A 16,819-nucleotide genomic window follows, 5' to 3' on the forward strand; every position below is an offset into this window, starting at 1 on the left:
TATTGTTTACGAACAGATAAAAAACAATAATTGTTGATACTTAAAAACAATAATATTAATTAAATTTAAAGTGTGTCTTCAATAATTAGGAGAACTCGAAAGAAGTTGATTGGATTACTGGGAATTAACATGACTTTTGCTTCAACTATTTTTAGTTGAGACAGAGACTGGAGAGGAAGATTGTCCATAATAGCAATCATTTTCTTATCTCCTCTATCATGTCTTGTGTTAAACGCTAGCTGGGTGTATAAATTAGTCAAAAAGTAGGATGTCCCACTGGCCAAGATGAGTTAAAGCATCGAAAAACTGCAAATATACCATACAAATCCTTAATGTCACTCAAGGAAGTAGGGGACACATCATTCAGAGAACTTAAAGGATACATAATTCAAGGAGTTGAGATGTACAATTGAACGATATCAGAAAATCTCACATGTTTAGTGTTGAGTTTTGAGTCCTGAGCAGAACACAAAATCTGAAAGTGAAAATGTCAATACGAATGTACTGGGTGTTTCAATATCAAAACCAATCAACATGTTTGCTTGAAGTCTCTGGTTGCTTCCTTGGCTTCTGGAATCGATTGTTCTCGAACCTAGCTTTAACGACAAGTGAATACAGCAAGTCTGCCTCGGCTGAAGACACTGCAGAATCAATGCAAGAACAGATTAATCATGATAAGACATAAGAAGTAAACCACAACTGTGGCTTTATTTGCTTGTTAAATCAATTCAAAGAGCCTGTAATGCATCAGTAAAATTTTATGCATCATCTATTTGCCTTGCTGCTTTTTTATAAGAGCTAGCTCACAGTGACCAAAGCCACTAAAAAATCTGATCACTGGATAGTAGACAAACCTTGAGACGTCGCCTGTACAGTTCCAGCCGAAGAAGCATAAATTAAGGCAGGGGCTCTTTGAACACATGAACATGGACACCATGCAAATTCTTTGAATGGCACAGGTGAAAAACTCAAGAAGGCTAAGACCCAATTATGGTCCTAGGAAGAGAAATAACAGAGGATTCATCAGCAGTCTTGGACAAACAGTAGATGGACTCCACACTGAACCACCACATCAGCAGTTCCCCACAGTGGTATATTGATCATAATGCATTTGTTTTCAAACATTTTCGCAGATCGTTACTCCACCATCTCTTAGGTAATGCGTTTTCTAACCTCACCTCCTGTCGAGTACGCCTTCGAGCCCTCGTTATTTTTTGGATAGGTCACTCATTACAATGAAACCACTCTTTTTTTTTCTTTTGGGTAGGTCACGCATTACAATGCGATCAATTCTTCATGTTTTCTTATCTGGGTAGGTCACCCATTACAATGAGACCACTCTTTCTTTTTCTTTTGAGTAGGTCACCTATTACAATGCGACCAATTCTCCATATTTTCTTATCTGGGTAGGTCACCCATTACAATGAGATCATTCCTTTTTTTGAGTAGGTCACCCGTTACAATGCAACCACACTAGATTTTGGTTCTGGTTAAAGGGGATCAGCAAAAGGGATCTCAGTTTAACCCAACCACACTGGATTTTGGTTCTGGTTAAAGGGGATCAGCGAACGGGATCTCAGTTTAGCCTAACCACGTTAGATTTTGGTTCTGGTTAAAAAGGATCAGCGAAAGGGATATCAGTTTAGCCCTACCACGTTGGATTCATAACCAAGTTGCTTATTGTTTGGAATGTTAGTTTCGGGTTGAAGGGATTGCTGTAAAGACAGAGTGTGAAGCCCGAGAATAAAGTATACAAAATGAGGGAGGTTTATAATAATTTTAAATTTTATTATAATACAAAATAATAATAAAAAAATTAAATTAATAATGATGATGATAAAAAAAAAACTTATTAGTTTTGAAAAAAAAGGGTTAAAAAAAAAAAAGGAAAGATGTGGCCAAAATAGAATTAAGAAGAAATGAAACTATAAATATCCATTCCTTCTCTCATCTATGGCCGGCAGGTAACAAGAAAAAAAGGGAGGGGAAATTTTCAAATTTTCCATCATCAAGCCTAAATAAAAACACCTAAATTTCTATACCTACATAAACCTTAGAATTATTGATGCAGAGCTCTATCTTGTGTTAAACGCTAGCTGGGTGTATAAATTAGTCAAAAAGTAGGATGTCCCACCGGCCAAAAGGAGTTAAAGCGTCGTGTACGCGGATGCTTGACGCGCTGAGTGCCCTTTTGATTTTTGAACACAGCCAAGCAGTGATTTCCTTGTGGATACTGGTGGTCTTCCGGAATCTTTTTCCAGACAACCTTGCTAGACCATGATTAAAGTTTCCACTGAAGAATTTAGTACTTTTCTCCTAACATATGATGCATAGTTTTTAGTCCGGGTTGGGTTTCAACCTGGAGCAAGATTCGAGTCACGAGTTTTAACTGGATCGCCAGAATTTTTTTTTGTTTTTTTCTTAAACCCAAAATAGAAGTGTGTTCTTTTTCTGCTTGAATGAAAGATCCTATATGTATGTAAAACCATTGTTTTTTTAAAAAAAATTTACTACTTTTCTCTTACTGGTGGCTTGGGTTTTGACGTGGAGCAAGTTTTGAGTCATGGGTTTTAACATATATTTCTTATCATATCTTAAATAATTGATGAGAGAGTGGCATGCCAAATATTTCTTATCAAAAAACTAATAATAAAAAAAATAAAGTTTTGAATAATGATATGACAGATATTTAAATTATAGCTGGTTAGAACGTGCGGTAGATATTTAATAACATGGACAATTACAGGTCTTGTTCGAAGAAAATTAGAAAGCAGATTAAAAATGTCAAATTGAGGCTCAAAAGCTTAATTCTTCATTGAAATTTTGTAGAATATATACAAGAAAATTATATCTCAGCATTTAGTGTGTGAGATATTATAGGCTATTGTTTAGGAATTAATACAGCTTAAATATTCTAAATATGGTATTTGCTAATTTACAGCTTTTGTTAACACTCCCCCTCAAGTTGGTGAGTAGATATCATCAACTCCCAACTTGTCAAGTGAATTGTGGAATGTCCTGCTTGACACTGCCTTTGTCAAAATATCTGCTAGTTGGTCTTCGGTCTTCACAAATGGAATCTGAATTATTTTGGCCTCTAGTTTTTCCTTGATGAAGTGACGATCTACTTCCACATGTTTTGTTCGATCATGTTGTACTGGGTTGTGTGCTAGTGCTATCGCCGCTTTGTTGTCACAGAAGAGTCTTATTGCGTCAATTGGAGGATAGCCAACTTCAATGAGCAATTCTCGTAGCCATAGCATTTCACATATTCCTTTGGTCATGCCTCGAAATTCAGCCTCTGCACTGGATAATGCTACCACCTTCTGTTTTTTGCTTCTCCATGAAACCAGATTTCCTCCAACAAATGTAAAGTAGCCCGAAGTAGATCGTCTGTCAGTAATGTTTCCTGCCCAATCAGCATCCGTATACCCTTCAATGTTCAGATGTTGATTTTTTGACAACATAAGGCCTTTTCCTGGAGATGATTTCAGATACCTAAGGATTCGGATTACTGCATTCATATGATCTTCACTCGGATTATGCATAAACTGACTTACCACACTTACTGCTTAAGTTATATCTGGTCGTGTATGGGACAAGTATATTAGTTTCCCAACTAATCGTTGATATCTCTCCTTGTTGGTAGGTGTTTGATCTGCACAGTCTTTTAAGCCATGATTCTGCACTATTGGAGTGTCAACTGGTTTACAATCTAACATACCAGTTTCTGATAACAGGTCTAATACGTATTTCCTTTGTGAAAGGAAAATGTTTCTTGTTGACCTTGCCACCTCAACTCCCAGAAAATATTTCAGCCCCCCAAGATCCTTCATTTCAAATTCAGATGCCAAATTCTTCTAGAGCCGAGAAATCTCTTTTGTATCATCTCCTGTAATTATCATATCATCCACATAAATTATTAGTGCAGTTACATACCCTTGTCTATGTTTCAGGAATAAGGTATGATCCGAGTTGCACTGTTTGAATCCATATTTCTTCATTGCTGAAGTAAATCGCCCAAACCATGCTCTTGGTGACTGTTTTAGTCCATATAATGCCTTTTGTAGCTTGCACACTGTCTTTTCTGCAGAGTTAGTGTTGTATCTGGGTGGAATGTCCATGTAAACTTCTTCCTCGAGATCTCCATAAAGAAATGCATTCTTCACATCAAGTTGGTGTAGCGGCCAATCTTGATTAACTGCTAGGGATAGTAGAACTCGAACCGTGGTCAATTTGGCTACTGGAGAGAAAGTCTCTTGGTAGTCTATACTATATGTTTGGGTAAATCCTTTCGCCACCAATCGTGCCTTGTATCTTTCAATAGTTCCATCTGCTTTATGTTTAATAGAGAACACCCATCTGCATCCCACAGTTCGTTTTCCTTTCGGCAAAGGAACCAAACTCCATGTGTGATTTTTGTTTAATGCCTCCATTTCTGTCATTATCGCTTGAGACCATTCTGGTGAGGATAGTGCTTCCCGTATATCTCCAGGAATATGTGTTGAAGAGAGTTGGTGGGCAAAAGCTTGCAAAGGTTGCGATAACCTGTGGGATGAAACATGATTAGCAATAGGGTATCTTTGATTTTCTGCCGCATACTCTGGGGAGTACCGTTTTGGAGGTTTCCCTCGATTAAGCCTAAAAGGGAGTTTATATCCAACAGAAGTATTTATTTCATTAGAAGATAGGATTGGTTGTATTACCTCAGATATATTCTCTGAAGGAGTTTGGTCTTCAGGTACTGTCAAAGAGGGAGGGTCTTGAGTGTGTATTGTTGACTGAACTGGCAGCTCCGTTGACTGAACTGGTGACTCCACAGATGCTTTTGTCGTTTCAAATTCCAGATTTATCCATTTCTCACTTTCTAAAGATGGCTCCCCCTGAGAGGGAGAAGTGGATAATTGTTCGGAAAAATAGTACTCCAACTCTAAAAAAGTGACATCCATGGTAATATACATGCGCCGAGTGGGTGGATGATAACACAGATAACCTTTTTGATGTGTTCCATATCCCAAGAACACACATCGGATGGCACATGGGTCTAGCTTGGTGCGCTGATTTTTATGAATATGGACAAATGCAACACTCCCAAATACCCGTGGGGCGAGCATCAATATAGATGGAAGGGGTCGGTATGTGGACAAAGCTTGTAGTGGTGTTCGGAAGTTTAGTACTCTTGAAGGCATTATGTTCATAAGATATACTGCAGTAACAACAGCTTCATTCCAAAGGTAACGTGGCATATTTGCACCAATAAGAAGTGTCTGAGCAGTTTCCAGAATGTGCCGATTTTTTCATTCGGCAATGCCATTTTGTTGAGGTGTTTGGACACAAGAGGTTTCATGAAGTAGGCCATGTAATTGCAAGTACTGGTGGAAGAGATGATTATCATATTCCCTACCATTATCTGTGCGGAGAATCTGAATCTTACATGCAAATTGAGTTTGAACCATGGCATGAAACACCTTAAATATATTGAATACCTCATTTTTATTTTTCAGCAAATAAAGCCAAGTCATGCGAGTACAATCATCAATGAACGTGACAAACCAACGAATCCCATATGGGGTAGAAATTGGTGAGGGTCCCCAAACATCAGAATGTATAATAGTAAATGGTGTAGTACTCCGAGGAGAACTAAAGGGATATGGAACACGATGGTGTTTAGCAAAAATGCATGTAGCACACTTAAAATCCAAATAATCCACATCTTGAAATAAATTCAGAAATAAATACTTTAGATAACTGAATGACAGATGCCCTAACCGAACATGCCATAGCCAAATCTATTGCTGTCGGGTATCTGACGCTCCTTGCATACTGTTCGCTTTACCGATGCTCGTATCCTCAACATAGTAGAGCCCCCCTCTTTTAGTACCACGACCAATTATCTCCTTGGTGAGAATATCCTGAAAAATACAAAAAGTTGGATACATTAGTACACAACAATTTAACTCCTCAGTGACTTGTCCAACTGACAGTAGTTTATTGGACAATGATGGGACAAGTAATGTGTTGGATAACGAAATAGATGGAGAGATATCAACAGTCCCTACTCCAGTAACTGGATATGTCACCCCATTAGCATTAGCAATACAGGAACGTTTAGGTATGGAAGTGATAATTAGGTCTGTCTCTTCATAAGTCATATGATCAGTAGCGCCGGAGTCAATGATCCAATCATTGCAATCATTGTGATCTGTACTTAGAAGAGCTATAGCACAGTTACCTGAATCACTGAGAGTAGAGGGTCCCTCAAATAGAAGGTTCGGAGAATCTACCATTGGTTGAGTAAGTGTAGGTTCAGTGTTCACCAAGGCTGCTCGACCTGTTTTGTTACTTCTGTCATTCTGTTTTTTTGTTTTAAAATTCTCCCACCAATCCGGATATCCATGTAATTTAAAGCATGTATCACGAGTATGCTTAGAATTATTACAGTGAGTGCATCCGATTTGGGTCTTGGATTGACTGTAATCCCGTGGAAGAATTTTTTTACTTGGGCCAGATTGGTCCAGCCGCAGCCCATCCAGCCGCAGCCCATCTCTATTCCCCTTATATTGGCCCGGTCCCATTACCAGCCCATATGCATTCTCAGCCCCCGGCCCACTTCTATTCAGCCCATCATCTCCCGTCAGCCCTTCCCCAAAACATTCAGCCTGTCTTCGTCAGTTGCTGCCTTCGTCCCGGCGCCCTCCTCCTCGTCGTGCGATGAGACCCATTCCAGCGTGGCCAAGCATCACAGACTGCCTGGAGTCTTCCTTCCGGACAAGAGCATATGCTTGCTCCACCATGGGTAGGGACGGTAACTGGAGGACGTCGGCTCTCACATTGTCCAGCCGATCATCCAACCCGTCTAAAAAGGTATAGACTCTGTCTTCTTGTTGTATTCGGTTGAATTGTGCTATGTCTTGTGCACATTTCATTGGGTTGGGTCTCCGAAAATCGATCTCTCTCCACAATCCTTGGAGATTGTTATAGTAGTTTTCTAGGGTTCCTCCATGTTGAGTCAATTGGGTGATTTTCTTTTTCAATTCATAGATTTGAGAAGTGTCAGACCCATCAAAATAGGTAGTAGCAATGGATTCCCACACTAATTGGGCGGTAGGGAATCTGATGAAGTTGCCAATCAAATGGGGTTCCATGGAATTGATTAACCAACCTTTGACAATGGAGTTTTCGGTTCTCCATTGTCTGAACATTGGGTCTGTGGGTGTGGGTTGGGATAAATCCCCATTGATATACCCCAATTTATCTCTCCCGGAGATATACATCTCCATGATTTGAGACCATATAGCATAATTGGTACCATTCAATTTGATACCTATCTGAGCAGCTGGGTGTTTGGTTTGAGGTGGATTCTGGGGTGGAATTAGTGGAATCTGGGGACTTTGAGGAAGAATTGATGATATCGGGTCTGTTATCTCCATTGTACAGGAGAAGAGAAAAAATATATATATAGGGTTTACAGCAGGATCTTCTGCTCTGATACTATGTCAAATTGAGGCTCAAAAGCTTAATTCTTCATTGAAACTTTGTAGAATATATACAAGAAAATCATATCTCAACATTTAGTGTGTGAGATATTATAGGCTATTGTTTAGGAATTAATACAGCTTAAATATTCTAAATATGGTATTTGCTAATTTACAGCTTTTGTTAAGACTGAACAAATCGGAGGTTTGAGGATCAACATGGACAATGTTGCAAAGTTTGGCGGTTCAATTTTGATAGATAAAGGCTTCATTAGGAAGAAAGCTGAAGATAAAGGCTTCATTAAAGAAGAAAGCTGAAGATAGGGGTAAAGGTATCTCAGCTGTGATAAAGGCTTCATTAAAGAAGAAAGCTGAAGATAAGGTTAAAGGTATCTCAGCTGTGAGAGGTTACCAAGTGAAGGATTGACCCGGTTATGGAATTATTGGCAAGATCAAGTAAGCCAAGGTTTTCCATCTGCCCCATTTCATCTGGAATGGAACCTTGGAGCTTGTTTCTCCCCAAATATAGTCTTTGCAACAGCTTCAGCTTTCCAAAAGTTGCTGGAATTGTCCCGTCCAAGTGATTGTACGGCAGTTGTAGGGTCGCGAGGCCAACACTCAAGTTTCCAATACTATCTGGAATCTCTCCTCTTATACGGTTGTTCAAAAGATTGAAATAGTAGAGGTCTTTCGAAAGATTTCCAAAGGAAGCAGGTAAACTCCCAGAAAATAAGCATGAGCCCAAGTGCAGTTTTAGATGCGAGGGCAGATATAACATCACCAAGTGCTGAAAGAGATTTATTAATGAATTGCGATTCCTTCAATCTTTCACCTTCAACATCAATCTTTCCCACACGTTCGCTACCAGCCAAATCGACCATCCATAGGTGACTTCTTGTCTTTTGTCCATCTATTAAATTCACTCCTTTCACTGTTACTCGCAACAAACTACAGAACAAGAATGTTGTGGTCATTAGTACTACCACTTCAATTAATTCAACAAACTACAGAACAACAATGGTGTGGTCATTAGTACTACCACTTCAATTAATCAGTATATTTTCTTGAATAGTTTGGATTCACAGATCCAAAAAACTATTTACTTGCTATTATATGTGATATAACATAAAGTATATTCTTAGAAAGAATAAACCAAGAAAAGAAAGCAGAGTTCATTTTTACCGATGAGAACGGCTGCTAAGCTCATTAGCGCTGGTTGATCCAAGAGACCTGGCCCGACTTCCAGACTTGAGTAAATCCCACACATCCTCTGTGCCAGTCACCCGAGTTTCAACAAGTCCTGGGACTTCTTGTGTTCCTTCAGCTGTTTGTTTTATCTCCAACCTTCATGCATGTAAGAAAACTAAAATTTCATCAAACTTCATTCATGTAACTCAATTTCTTAACGTTAGACTATAAATCTTTCATACCAGTGGGCTTCCAAATAGGAGTCTTTACATAATCTTTTAAACCCTAAACCCAATTAGATGTCATGCTTATCTACACTAGAGAGGAGCAAGGTATTTATTATCATTTGCTATCGAGTGCTCAAATGAAAATTGGGCTGATACAGAACTTCCGTGATCCACTTTTCTTGTCAAATAGCCACACGCATGATGTTTGTATTAACCAATAGTTAATTTCCCTTATCTTCTCATTGTAAACCTCCATCATACTAACAAAAAGGACCATATCTCATAATGCCACTTCTCTCTTGAGAACAACTCATCCAATGTTCTGTAGTTCACTCCCCTATTTTCTGGGCTGCCCTCCATAGCAAACGTCTTTCCAGTTCCAGTTTGTCCATATTCGAATATGCAGACATTGTAGCCATCCAAAACTGAAGCGACTATTGGTTTAGTTTGTGCAAAAACAGCCTCTGCATATCATAGAGACAAAGGATTAGATGCTTCAATTGCACAAATAATCTTTAACATGATGTCTGCAGTAGCAATACATAAAATAAAACATCAGATCACCTTGATTATCCTCAGGCCCAAAAACATGGTCGAACTTAAATTGCTTTTTGGAAGAATCAGAGGAAATGATCTGCAACTCATTATCTTGGGAAGAGTCAAATTCAACTACATAGTTCGAACCATTTGTTATTTCGACTTGATTTAGTGGTCTGCATCTACAGAAGACCCTAATATTCCCTTTAAGCTCAATCACCTCATTGTAAAGCCTCTTCCTCTCAGACAACTCTTGTAGATACTTCTTTTTAAGAAGTTCATATTCATTACCTGACCAATATTTCAACTAGTAAACTATCAAAACCAAACCCCTCAAAAAATAAAAAATAAAATGAAAAGAAGAAATAAATTAGTTTCACTATTGGATACTCACCGAGTTTTTGAAGGGTGTCTAAAATATTGGGGCCAAGAAAGGAATCCTTGGCAGTCTTTACTTGATTAGAGAGATTTGAGTGTTCTTTCTTCAAATTCTGAAACAACAACAATTAAATTCAAAGAAAGAAAACAAATCAATACCCCCATCAACATAATAATGCAAAATCCTAATTTACTAGCTAAAACAACGAAATTTAAAATTGCCTGAATTCTACAACTAAAACCAAGTCTTTTCAAGTCATCTATACGATACCCAACACCACCAAAGTTCAAAATAAGTACCTGAATTTTATCACTTAAATTGATAATTTTCTGCAAAATGGGCAGTCTTGGACCCTGAGATGGGGAAACTTGTCGAATTCTATTAGATACGCTCTCCTCCTCCGAATTAATAGTTTCTCCTGACAATTCATTAAAATCAAAATAACCTTTTTGAGTCAAAACAATTTCAATATAAAATACAAATGTCTACAGTTCTACAGCACCGAATTTGACTCAATTTCAATATAAAATACAATTTCAATAAAAAAAGCCTTGAGGCAATCGAGCTAACCATCGACCTGAGTAATGAGATCTTAGTAATTCTATAAAAAACAAATTACAAATTACAAATCTCAATCAACCTAATGTTGAAAGATTCAATTGAAAAAAATCAATTAAAAAAATATCTCAATTCAACCCGGGTTAACTTGTTAAACTTGGATTATGAGATCGGGAATCTATAGAAATAAATAAAATAAAAATATGAATTCAAATTCTCAATCAACTCAATGTTAAATGATGAAAATAAAAAAATCAATTAAAAAATGACCAAAAAAACTTGAGCCATCTTTGGTAACCCACAAAACTTGTGACCTGGATCTTGAGATCTTAATAACCCCATAGAAAAAAAATAAACAAATATGAAGCCAAATTCTCAATCAATCTAGTGTTGAAGGATGAAATTGAGAAAAAAAATCTGTTAAAAATAATAAAAATTAACTTGAGTTAACTTACCAAACCTGAATTTTATTTATTTATTTTTATTACGAATTTAGAACCACCCCTTAAAATGATGTGATTTATATCATAAATTTTAATGGTGGGTTTAATTGGTATAATATGTGATAGATGGGATCCAATTGATAAATATATCCTTTTCATCTCTAATTCATAAGACTATTTGGTTTCATTTTAATTGAGTTGTTTCATAAATATTTGTATAGAAAAAGAAGAGGAGAAGATGAGTTACCAGTGTCAACGAGCGAAACCATGCATCCATAGCATTAAGTTGCCCTTTCAAATACAAGATGATGAAGAGTTTGTCAAGCATTTTCCATCAATTTTAGGGTATGGTTGCTCAGGCTCGTTGACAAACAGTGGATGGACTCCACACCCAACCACCACATCAGTAGCTCCCCACGGTGATTTGAATTGAAACGAGGCCTCCTTGAAAAAGCACTTAGAGTGGACACTCCAAATGAACACATGCTCCCTTCCCCATAAACTCCTCACCTTTTCTTCATATATTTCGTAGTAGTAGGAACTGAGATCAATCTGGGTTCCATCTTTGCTTATCAAATGGCATTCACATTTAATATTAACGGGACGCCTTTCCCCGCTTTGGCCAAATGAAACAACAGCGCATAAAGTGAAACCACGATGCCAATGAGCTGGTTGCCGGATTTTTACTGACGATCCTTCTCTATTTTTATAACTGAACCGCTCCAGGACTTCCGACCCAGGAATACACAACCGGACTTCTTTTAATGGATTACCAGCATATTCCTACACCGAAGAGAATGACAATGTGAGATACATATAAAAAATTATCGTGATTTTTTTCTTTAAATAGATCAAGATCGAGGGAGGAAGAATTCACCTGATAAAACAATGATGTTGCCATGCGTCGAATTCGTAAATGGGCAGCACCCATAATTCTAAAGTGTGAATTCTGATCCAGTTGGAGACATTCAGAGAAATTGAATTCCTGAGAAACAGCTTTATATTCTCTATCACCTTGCATGAATATACTTGCTACAGATTTTAGAGAGATGCAACCTGATGCGATTAAAACTTGTAGAGTTGATGGAAGCTCTGGTAAACATTGAAGCTGCTTGCAATCATCTAAATAGAGTTTACTTAGCTTAGTAAGTTGCTTGATGCTTGCAGGTATCCTCTCAAAATCAATCTGAGATAATCTTAATTGTGTTAGCGACACCAAAGAGCCTAATCTCTCTGGAGTTTTTAACACACGAGAATTTCCCAAATTTAAAAATTCATGGCAACCCAATTTATAGGTGGATGATGCAATTTCTTCTATATTCTAGAATCCACTCAGCATATAACAATGCTGTTTGTCAAGTCCTTTAAATTCAAGATCAATGATGTTGTTTGGAAGACTTGCTAGTTTTAACCAACCACTGAGATCGAGCGTAGTAAGACGTTTCAACTCTCCAATGCTTTCCGGTAGACTTTTTAGTCCTGAGCAACCAATAAGGTGAAGCGTACAAAGCAATTTCAATGCGCCAATGCTATCAGGTAGACTTGCTAGTTTGAAGCAACCACTAAGATTAAGCATAGTAAGACATCTCAATCCACCAATGTTGTCGGGTAAACTTTCTAGTCCTGAGCAACCATTAAGATTAAGGGATTTAAGAGATTTCAACTTGACAATTCTGTCTGGTAGACTTGCTAGTCTTGAGCAACCATAAAGATTAAGCCATTCAAGAGATTTCAACTCGCCAATTCTGTCTGGTAGACTTGCTAGTCCTGAGCAACCATTAAGATTAAGCGATTTAAGAGATATTAACTCGTCAATTCTATCTGGTAGACTTGCTAGTCCTGAGCAACCACTAAGATGAAGCAATTTAAGAGATTTCAACGCGCCAATGTTGTTTGGTAGACTTGCTAGTCTTGAAAAACCACGAAGATTAAGCACAACAAGATATTTCAACCTGTCAATGCTGTATGGTAGACTTTTTAGTCCTAAGCAACCACTGAGATGAAGTGTATCAAGACATTTCAACCTGTCAATGCTGTCTGGTAGACTTGCTAGTCTTGAGCAACTAGTAAGGTGAAGCTTAGCAAGACATTTCAACTCTCCAATGCTATCGGGTAGACCTGCTAGACTTGAGCAACCACTAAGATTAAGCTGGTAAAGAGATTTCAATGCGCCAATGTTGTCGGGTAGACTTGCTAGACTTGAGCAACTACTAAGATGAAGCGTATCAAGACATTTCAACCTGTCAATGTTGTCTGGTACACTTGCTAGTCCTGAGCAACCAGTAAGGTGAAGCTTAGCAAGACATTTCAACCCCCCAATACTCTCAAGTAGACTTTCTAGTTTTAAGCAACCACTAAGATCAAGTTGGTAAAGAGATTTCAACATACCAATACTATTTGGTAGACTTTCTAGTCCTGAGCAACCACTAAGATTAAGTGATGTAAGAGATTTCAACTCGCCAATGTTGTCCAGTAAACTTGCTAGTCCTGAGCAACCATGAAGTTTAAGTAATTTCATAGATTTAAACTCGCCAATTTTGTCTAGTAGACTTGCTAGTCCTGAACAACCACTAAGATTAAGCTATTTAAGAGATTTCAACGCGCCAATACTGTCTGGTAAACTTGCTAGTCTTGAGCAATCACTAAGATCAAGCTGGTCAAGAGATTTCAACACACCAATGCTATTTGGTAAACTTACTAGTCCTGAGCAACCACTAAGATGAAGCGATTTTAGAGATTTTAACGCGTCAATGTTGTTCGGTAGACTTGCTAATCTTGAGCAACCATTAAGATCAAACTGGTCAAGAGATTTCAACATGCCAATACTATGTGTTAGACTTGCTAGTCCTGAGCAACCATGAAGATTAAGTGATTTGAGAGATTTCAACATGCCTTCATTCCGAAGTTGTTCAAGCTGGCTACAAGGCATTTCAAGTTGAACAAGTTTCTCAGGGAAAAAAATTGATGGAAAGGATTTCAAAGCGTAATTATACCAGTAGAGAAACCTTAGCTCACTTGAAAGAAAGTGAAGCCCTCGTGGAAGGTGGATTCCGACCCTCTTTCCATTCATAATTTTCTCCTTTGAGGGATCCTTTAAGAAAGGTGGGTAGTAGATTTTGAGCAATCTTAAATTATACATCCCTTCAAATGCTGTAGGACTTAATGTCAATTCTTTAGTTGCATCGAAGATGAGGGATATGCTTTCCACTTTTGATCAGTATGTCCCCTATTTAACAAATTAAAGCAAACTGTAAATCACTATATATATATATAACAAATAAACAAGAGAAGAAGAAGCTGGGCTTGATATTTATTCTTGTCCAAGGCTACATCTCTTAGCTATAAACAAGGAAGTCAAGCAACAGTCAATTAAATCACTTGGAAACGTTACCTGAGTTGTTCATACACGATTGATATCATCAGCCTCCCACAACCTGCTACGTTCTCTAGGGTCAACGTTTTCTTGGAGGACAATTTTTTTCCCTAGTTTTAGGAGCACATCATGCATCTTGATCTTGTCTTGAACAATTTTTATGAGACACATATCAGCGAGACGATCTATCCCACTTCTTTCTTCAAGATCTAGTGTTTGTTGGAGAAAATCCTTCTTGCACCGTCCAAAGAAACATGCTATATCAAGAAATATTTTCTTTTCTGTCTGATTTAATTCATGATAGCACATTTCCAAATGTTTCTTAATGGCCTCGCCACCATTTGTTCTGAGCTGTGCCACCTTTTTTTTTTTTTTTTTGATCAAATGTAAGAATATTATAGATCAAAAAGGCGCTGGAGTCCAGCAATACAAGGAAAAAGGAACAAAGTCCTTTGACCAAATCAAAAGCAAGGCAAGCTTGCTGAACATAAAATAAAGGGAACAGACTCCCTTGTACAAATATAAGAACAAACTCCCTGGATGAACCTAAAATCAAAGGAACAAGCTCCCTTGAACAAGCATAAAAGCCGCAAAGCAAACTAGCATACAAAGAACGGCTAGGAGACCCAAAAACCAACAGCAGCACTACTTGCAACCCAGCAGTCGACATGCTTTCCAACAGCAGAAGCTGACAAGCCAAGCAGACCCACCTGCCGACAGCTCCCCAATTTCAAAGCAGCATCAGCCAGCTAAAGAAGCCAAGAGCAAAAGTCATGGTGGGACCACACAGCAGGAAAGCATTGCCTGCCCAGCCAAGAGACAAGTGACCGACTCTTCAAGCCAAGCAGGACAAACAAGCCAAGGGACAACAAAAGCAGCCATGCTGACGCAGCTCAGCCATGCATAAAGAAAGCCAGCCATGCATGCAATGAACAGCGGCGCTCCCTTACAGGACCATGCACGATCACCACATAGCACAAAACCTTGCAGAACCAAGGAACCAAAGCTCCTTCCAACCCTCCCAGTCAAAGTGCCAGCCAGCTTCACACAGCAAAGCATCCAACCCAGCAGATGGGCAACAAGCCAATTTGATCCGTTTCAACAAGAAACAAATTAACCAGCAACACAACACACAGGCACCCACAAACTGCAAGCCAAGGCAGCAAACAAAGCAAGCCAACTAGCAGGCCACATCAAACAAAACAGCAAGCAAAATAGCCGGCAGAAAGAACAGCAATCCAGCAAGGAAAGAAAGCAGGAGAACAGCTAGGGAAACCCCAACAGTAGATCCAAAGGCCATCAGACCAACAACTGGAAGAATAATAGCTACAGGCAGAAAAACTGCAACACACAAGAGCCAAGCTAACAAAATTAGCAACAGAAAGACAAAGCCATCAAAATTAAAGCAAGCAGAGACCCAAACAGGCACAAGGAACAGAGTCCTTGGTCAAAACCAGGGAGACATCATGTAGAGGATGAGGAAGCAGAGGCTATGTTGCCCAGAGACACAGCCGAAGAGGAATTGTTGGAAGAACGATTCTTCCATAAGGCCTTCCCTGATCGGCCAGAAGTGGCAGCAGCTTTACTCCTTGTCAAATATTGCCTCCTGGGCGGTAGTTCAGCAGTGGTCTCGTCTTCCACAGTCACAACCAGAGGAGAGCCAGGAGGATGATCACCTAGAGGACCAGAAGGTGTAGCCAATTTGGCACGCTTGCGATCAGAGATATCTGTTCGTTCCTCCCCAGCCACAGCAAACATGGGATCACACTCCGGCTCACCTTGAGGTTCCTCCCGAAGAGGTTGTTTCTCAACAGCTTCAGTCTCTGCTGAAGGATTAGAGCATCCAGAAGGAGTAGGAGTTGGCTGACCCCGCTTTCTGCGCTTGTGGCTGGAATTGGTGGCACAAGAAGAGGTGCTGTGCCCCAAAGACCTGCACTGTTTGCAGAATCGTGGTAACGATTCATATAACACATTCTGGGTCATGGTTACACCATTGGGCAAGGAAATGTTGATCGTTGCAGGCAAATCAGCTAACAAATCAGTCTCAACTAGTACTCTGGCATATGATAACCGAGACATAGAGGATGTTGGGGTGTCCAAGTGAAGCGGTTTCCCTATCACACTTGCAAGTTTAGAGAGGCAAATCGGGGACCAGCACTGAAGAGGGAGATTAGGAAATCTAATCCATACTGGCATCCGAAGCATTTCAGAGGTATCAAAGTCAAAAAACTCTGGCATAATTTTCAAAATCAAAAGCCGGCCATGTACAGAGTAAGGCCCTCCATTAAGCACTTCTAACATGTCCATTTCAGAATCAAAATTGAAAATTAACCAACCAGAATCATGCATGGAGAAATGAACATTGCGTTTCCAGGAAGAATTGATAAAAGAAGAGAGTGAAGTGTAACCTGGAAACTTGCCAGCAATGAACCCAATAAGGCTGAACCTCCACCGGTCTTTGTACAAACCCATATCCGTGTCCAGAAGAGTGCAAGATGATGTAGTCGTGTAACTAGAGAAATGGACAAGAGGAGGGGACTGAGGAACAGTGGGTGTACCTGTGGGGCAGACCGGGGAGGAAGACCGATGGCTGACTGTTGGAGCTTTACCAAGCCTAGTAGAAGGAGGTGAAGCAGCGG

General features: G+C 39.1%; 3 protein-coding genes and 1 pseudogene across 4 annotated transcripts in view; all 4 read right to left on the minus strand.

The window, feature by feature from the left end:
- The window catches only part of LOC18098713 (kinesin-like protein KIN-14S), a 120,756-nt gene that overhangs the window by 95,367 nt on the left and 8,570 nt on the right, over positions 1–16,819 (minus strand). The gene's annotated exons all lie outside the window — the stretch shown is intronic.
- The window catches only part of LOC18098771 (kinesin-like protein KIN-14S), a 49,671-nt pseudogene continuing 33,167 nt past the window's right edge, over positions 316–16,819 (minus strand).
- LOC127905319 (kinesin-like protein KIN-14S) lies at positions 8,678–11,965 on the minus strand. Of its 2 annotated transcripts, XM_052452912.1 has the most exons (5): positions 11,055–11,965; positions 10,106–10,224; positions 9,822–9,918; positions 9,455–9,718; positions 8,678–9,354 (listed from the first exon to the last, which is right to left on the minus strand). In XM_052452912.1, exons 1-5 carry the CDS (start codon positions 11,074–11,076, stop codon positions 9,146–9,148), a joined length of 711 nt encoding a protein of 236 aa, XP_052308872.1. In that variant the 5' UTR covers positions 11,077–11,965; the 3' UTR covers positions 8,678–9,145. The 2 variants fall into 2 exon arrangements, with proteins under 2 accessions (XP_052308872.1, XP_052308873.1); XM_052452913.1 differs by lacking the exon at positions 10,106–10,224.
- LOC18098772 (disease resistance protein RPV1) overlaps positions 10,106–16,819 on the minus strand; it is a 46,198-nt gene continuing 39,484 nt past the window's right edge. Inside the window, exon 6 of the mRNA XM_024601286.2 lies at positions 10,106–10,230. The gene's annotated coding sequence lies outside the window, so the exon portion shown is untranslated. The remainder of the gene's footprint in view (positions 10,231–16,819) is intronic.

The sequence above is a fragment of the Populus trichocarpa genome, chromosome 5, assembly GCF_000002775.5.
Source record: "Populus trichocarpa isolate Nisqually-1 chromosome 5, P.trichocarpa_v4.1, whole genome shotgun sequence".
Lineage (NCBI taxonomy): Eukaryota > Viridiplantae > Streptophyta > Magnoliopsida > Malpighiales > Salicaceae > Populus > Populus trichocarpa.

Excerpts from the sequence above, each read along its gene's own strand:
- LOC127905319 (XM_052452912.1), bottom strand. The coding sequence starts at position 11,076 with ATGGTTTCGCTCGTTGACACTG. Across the intron at positions 10,225-11,054 it reads GGTTTCGCTCGTTGACACTG|GAGAAACTATTAATTCGGAG; the intron begins GTAACTCATCTT and ends ATGAATTGTCAG. Across the intron at positions 9,919-10,105 it reads ATTTAAGTGATAAAATTCAG|AATTTGAAGAAAGAACACTC; the intron begins GTACTTATTTTG and ends TTGTTGTTTCAG.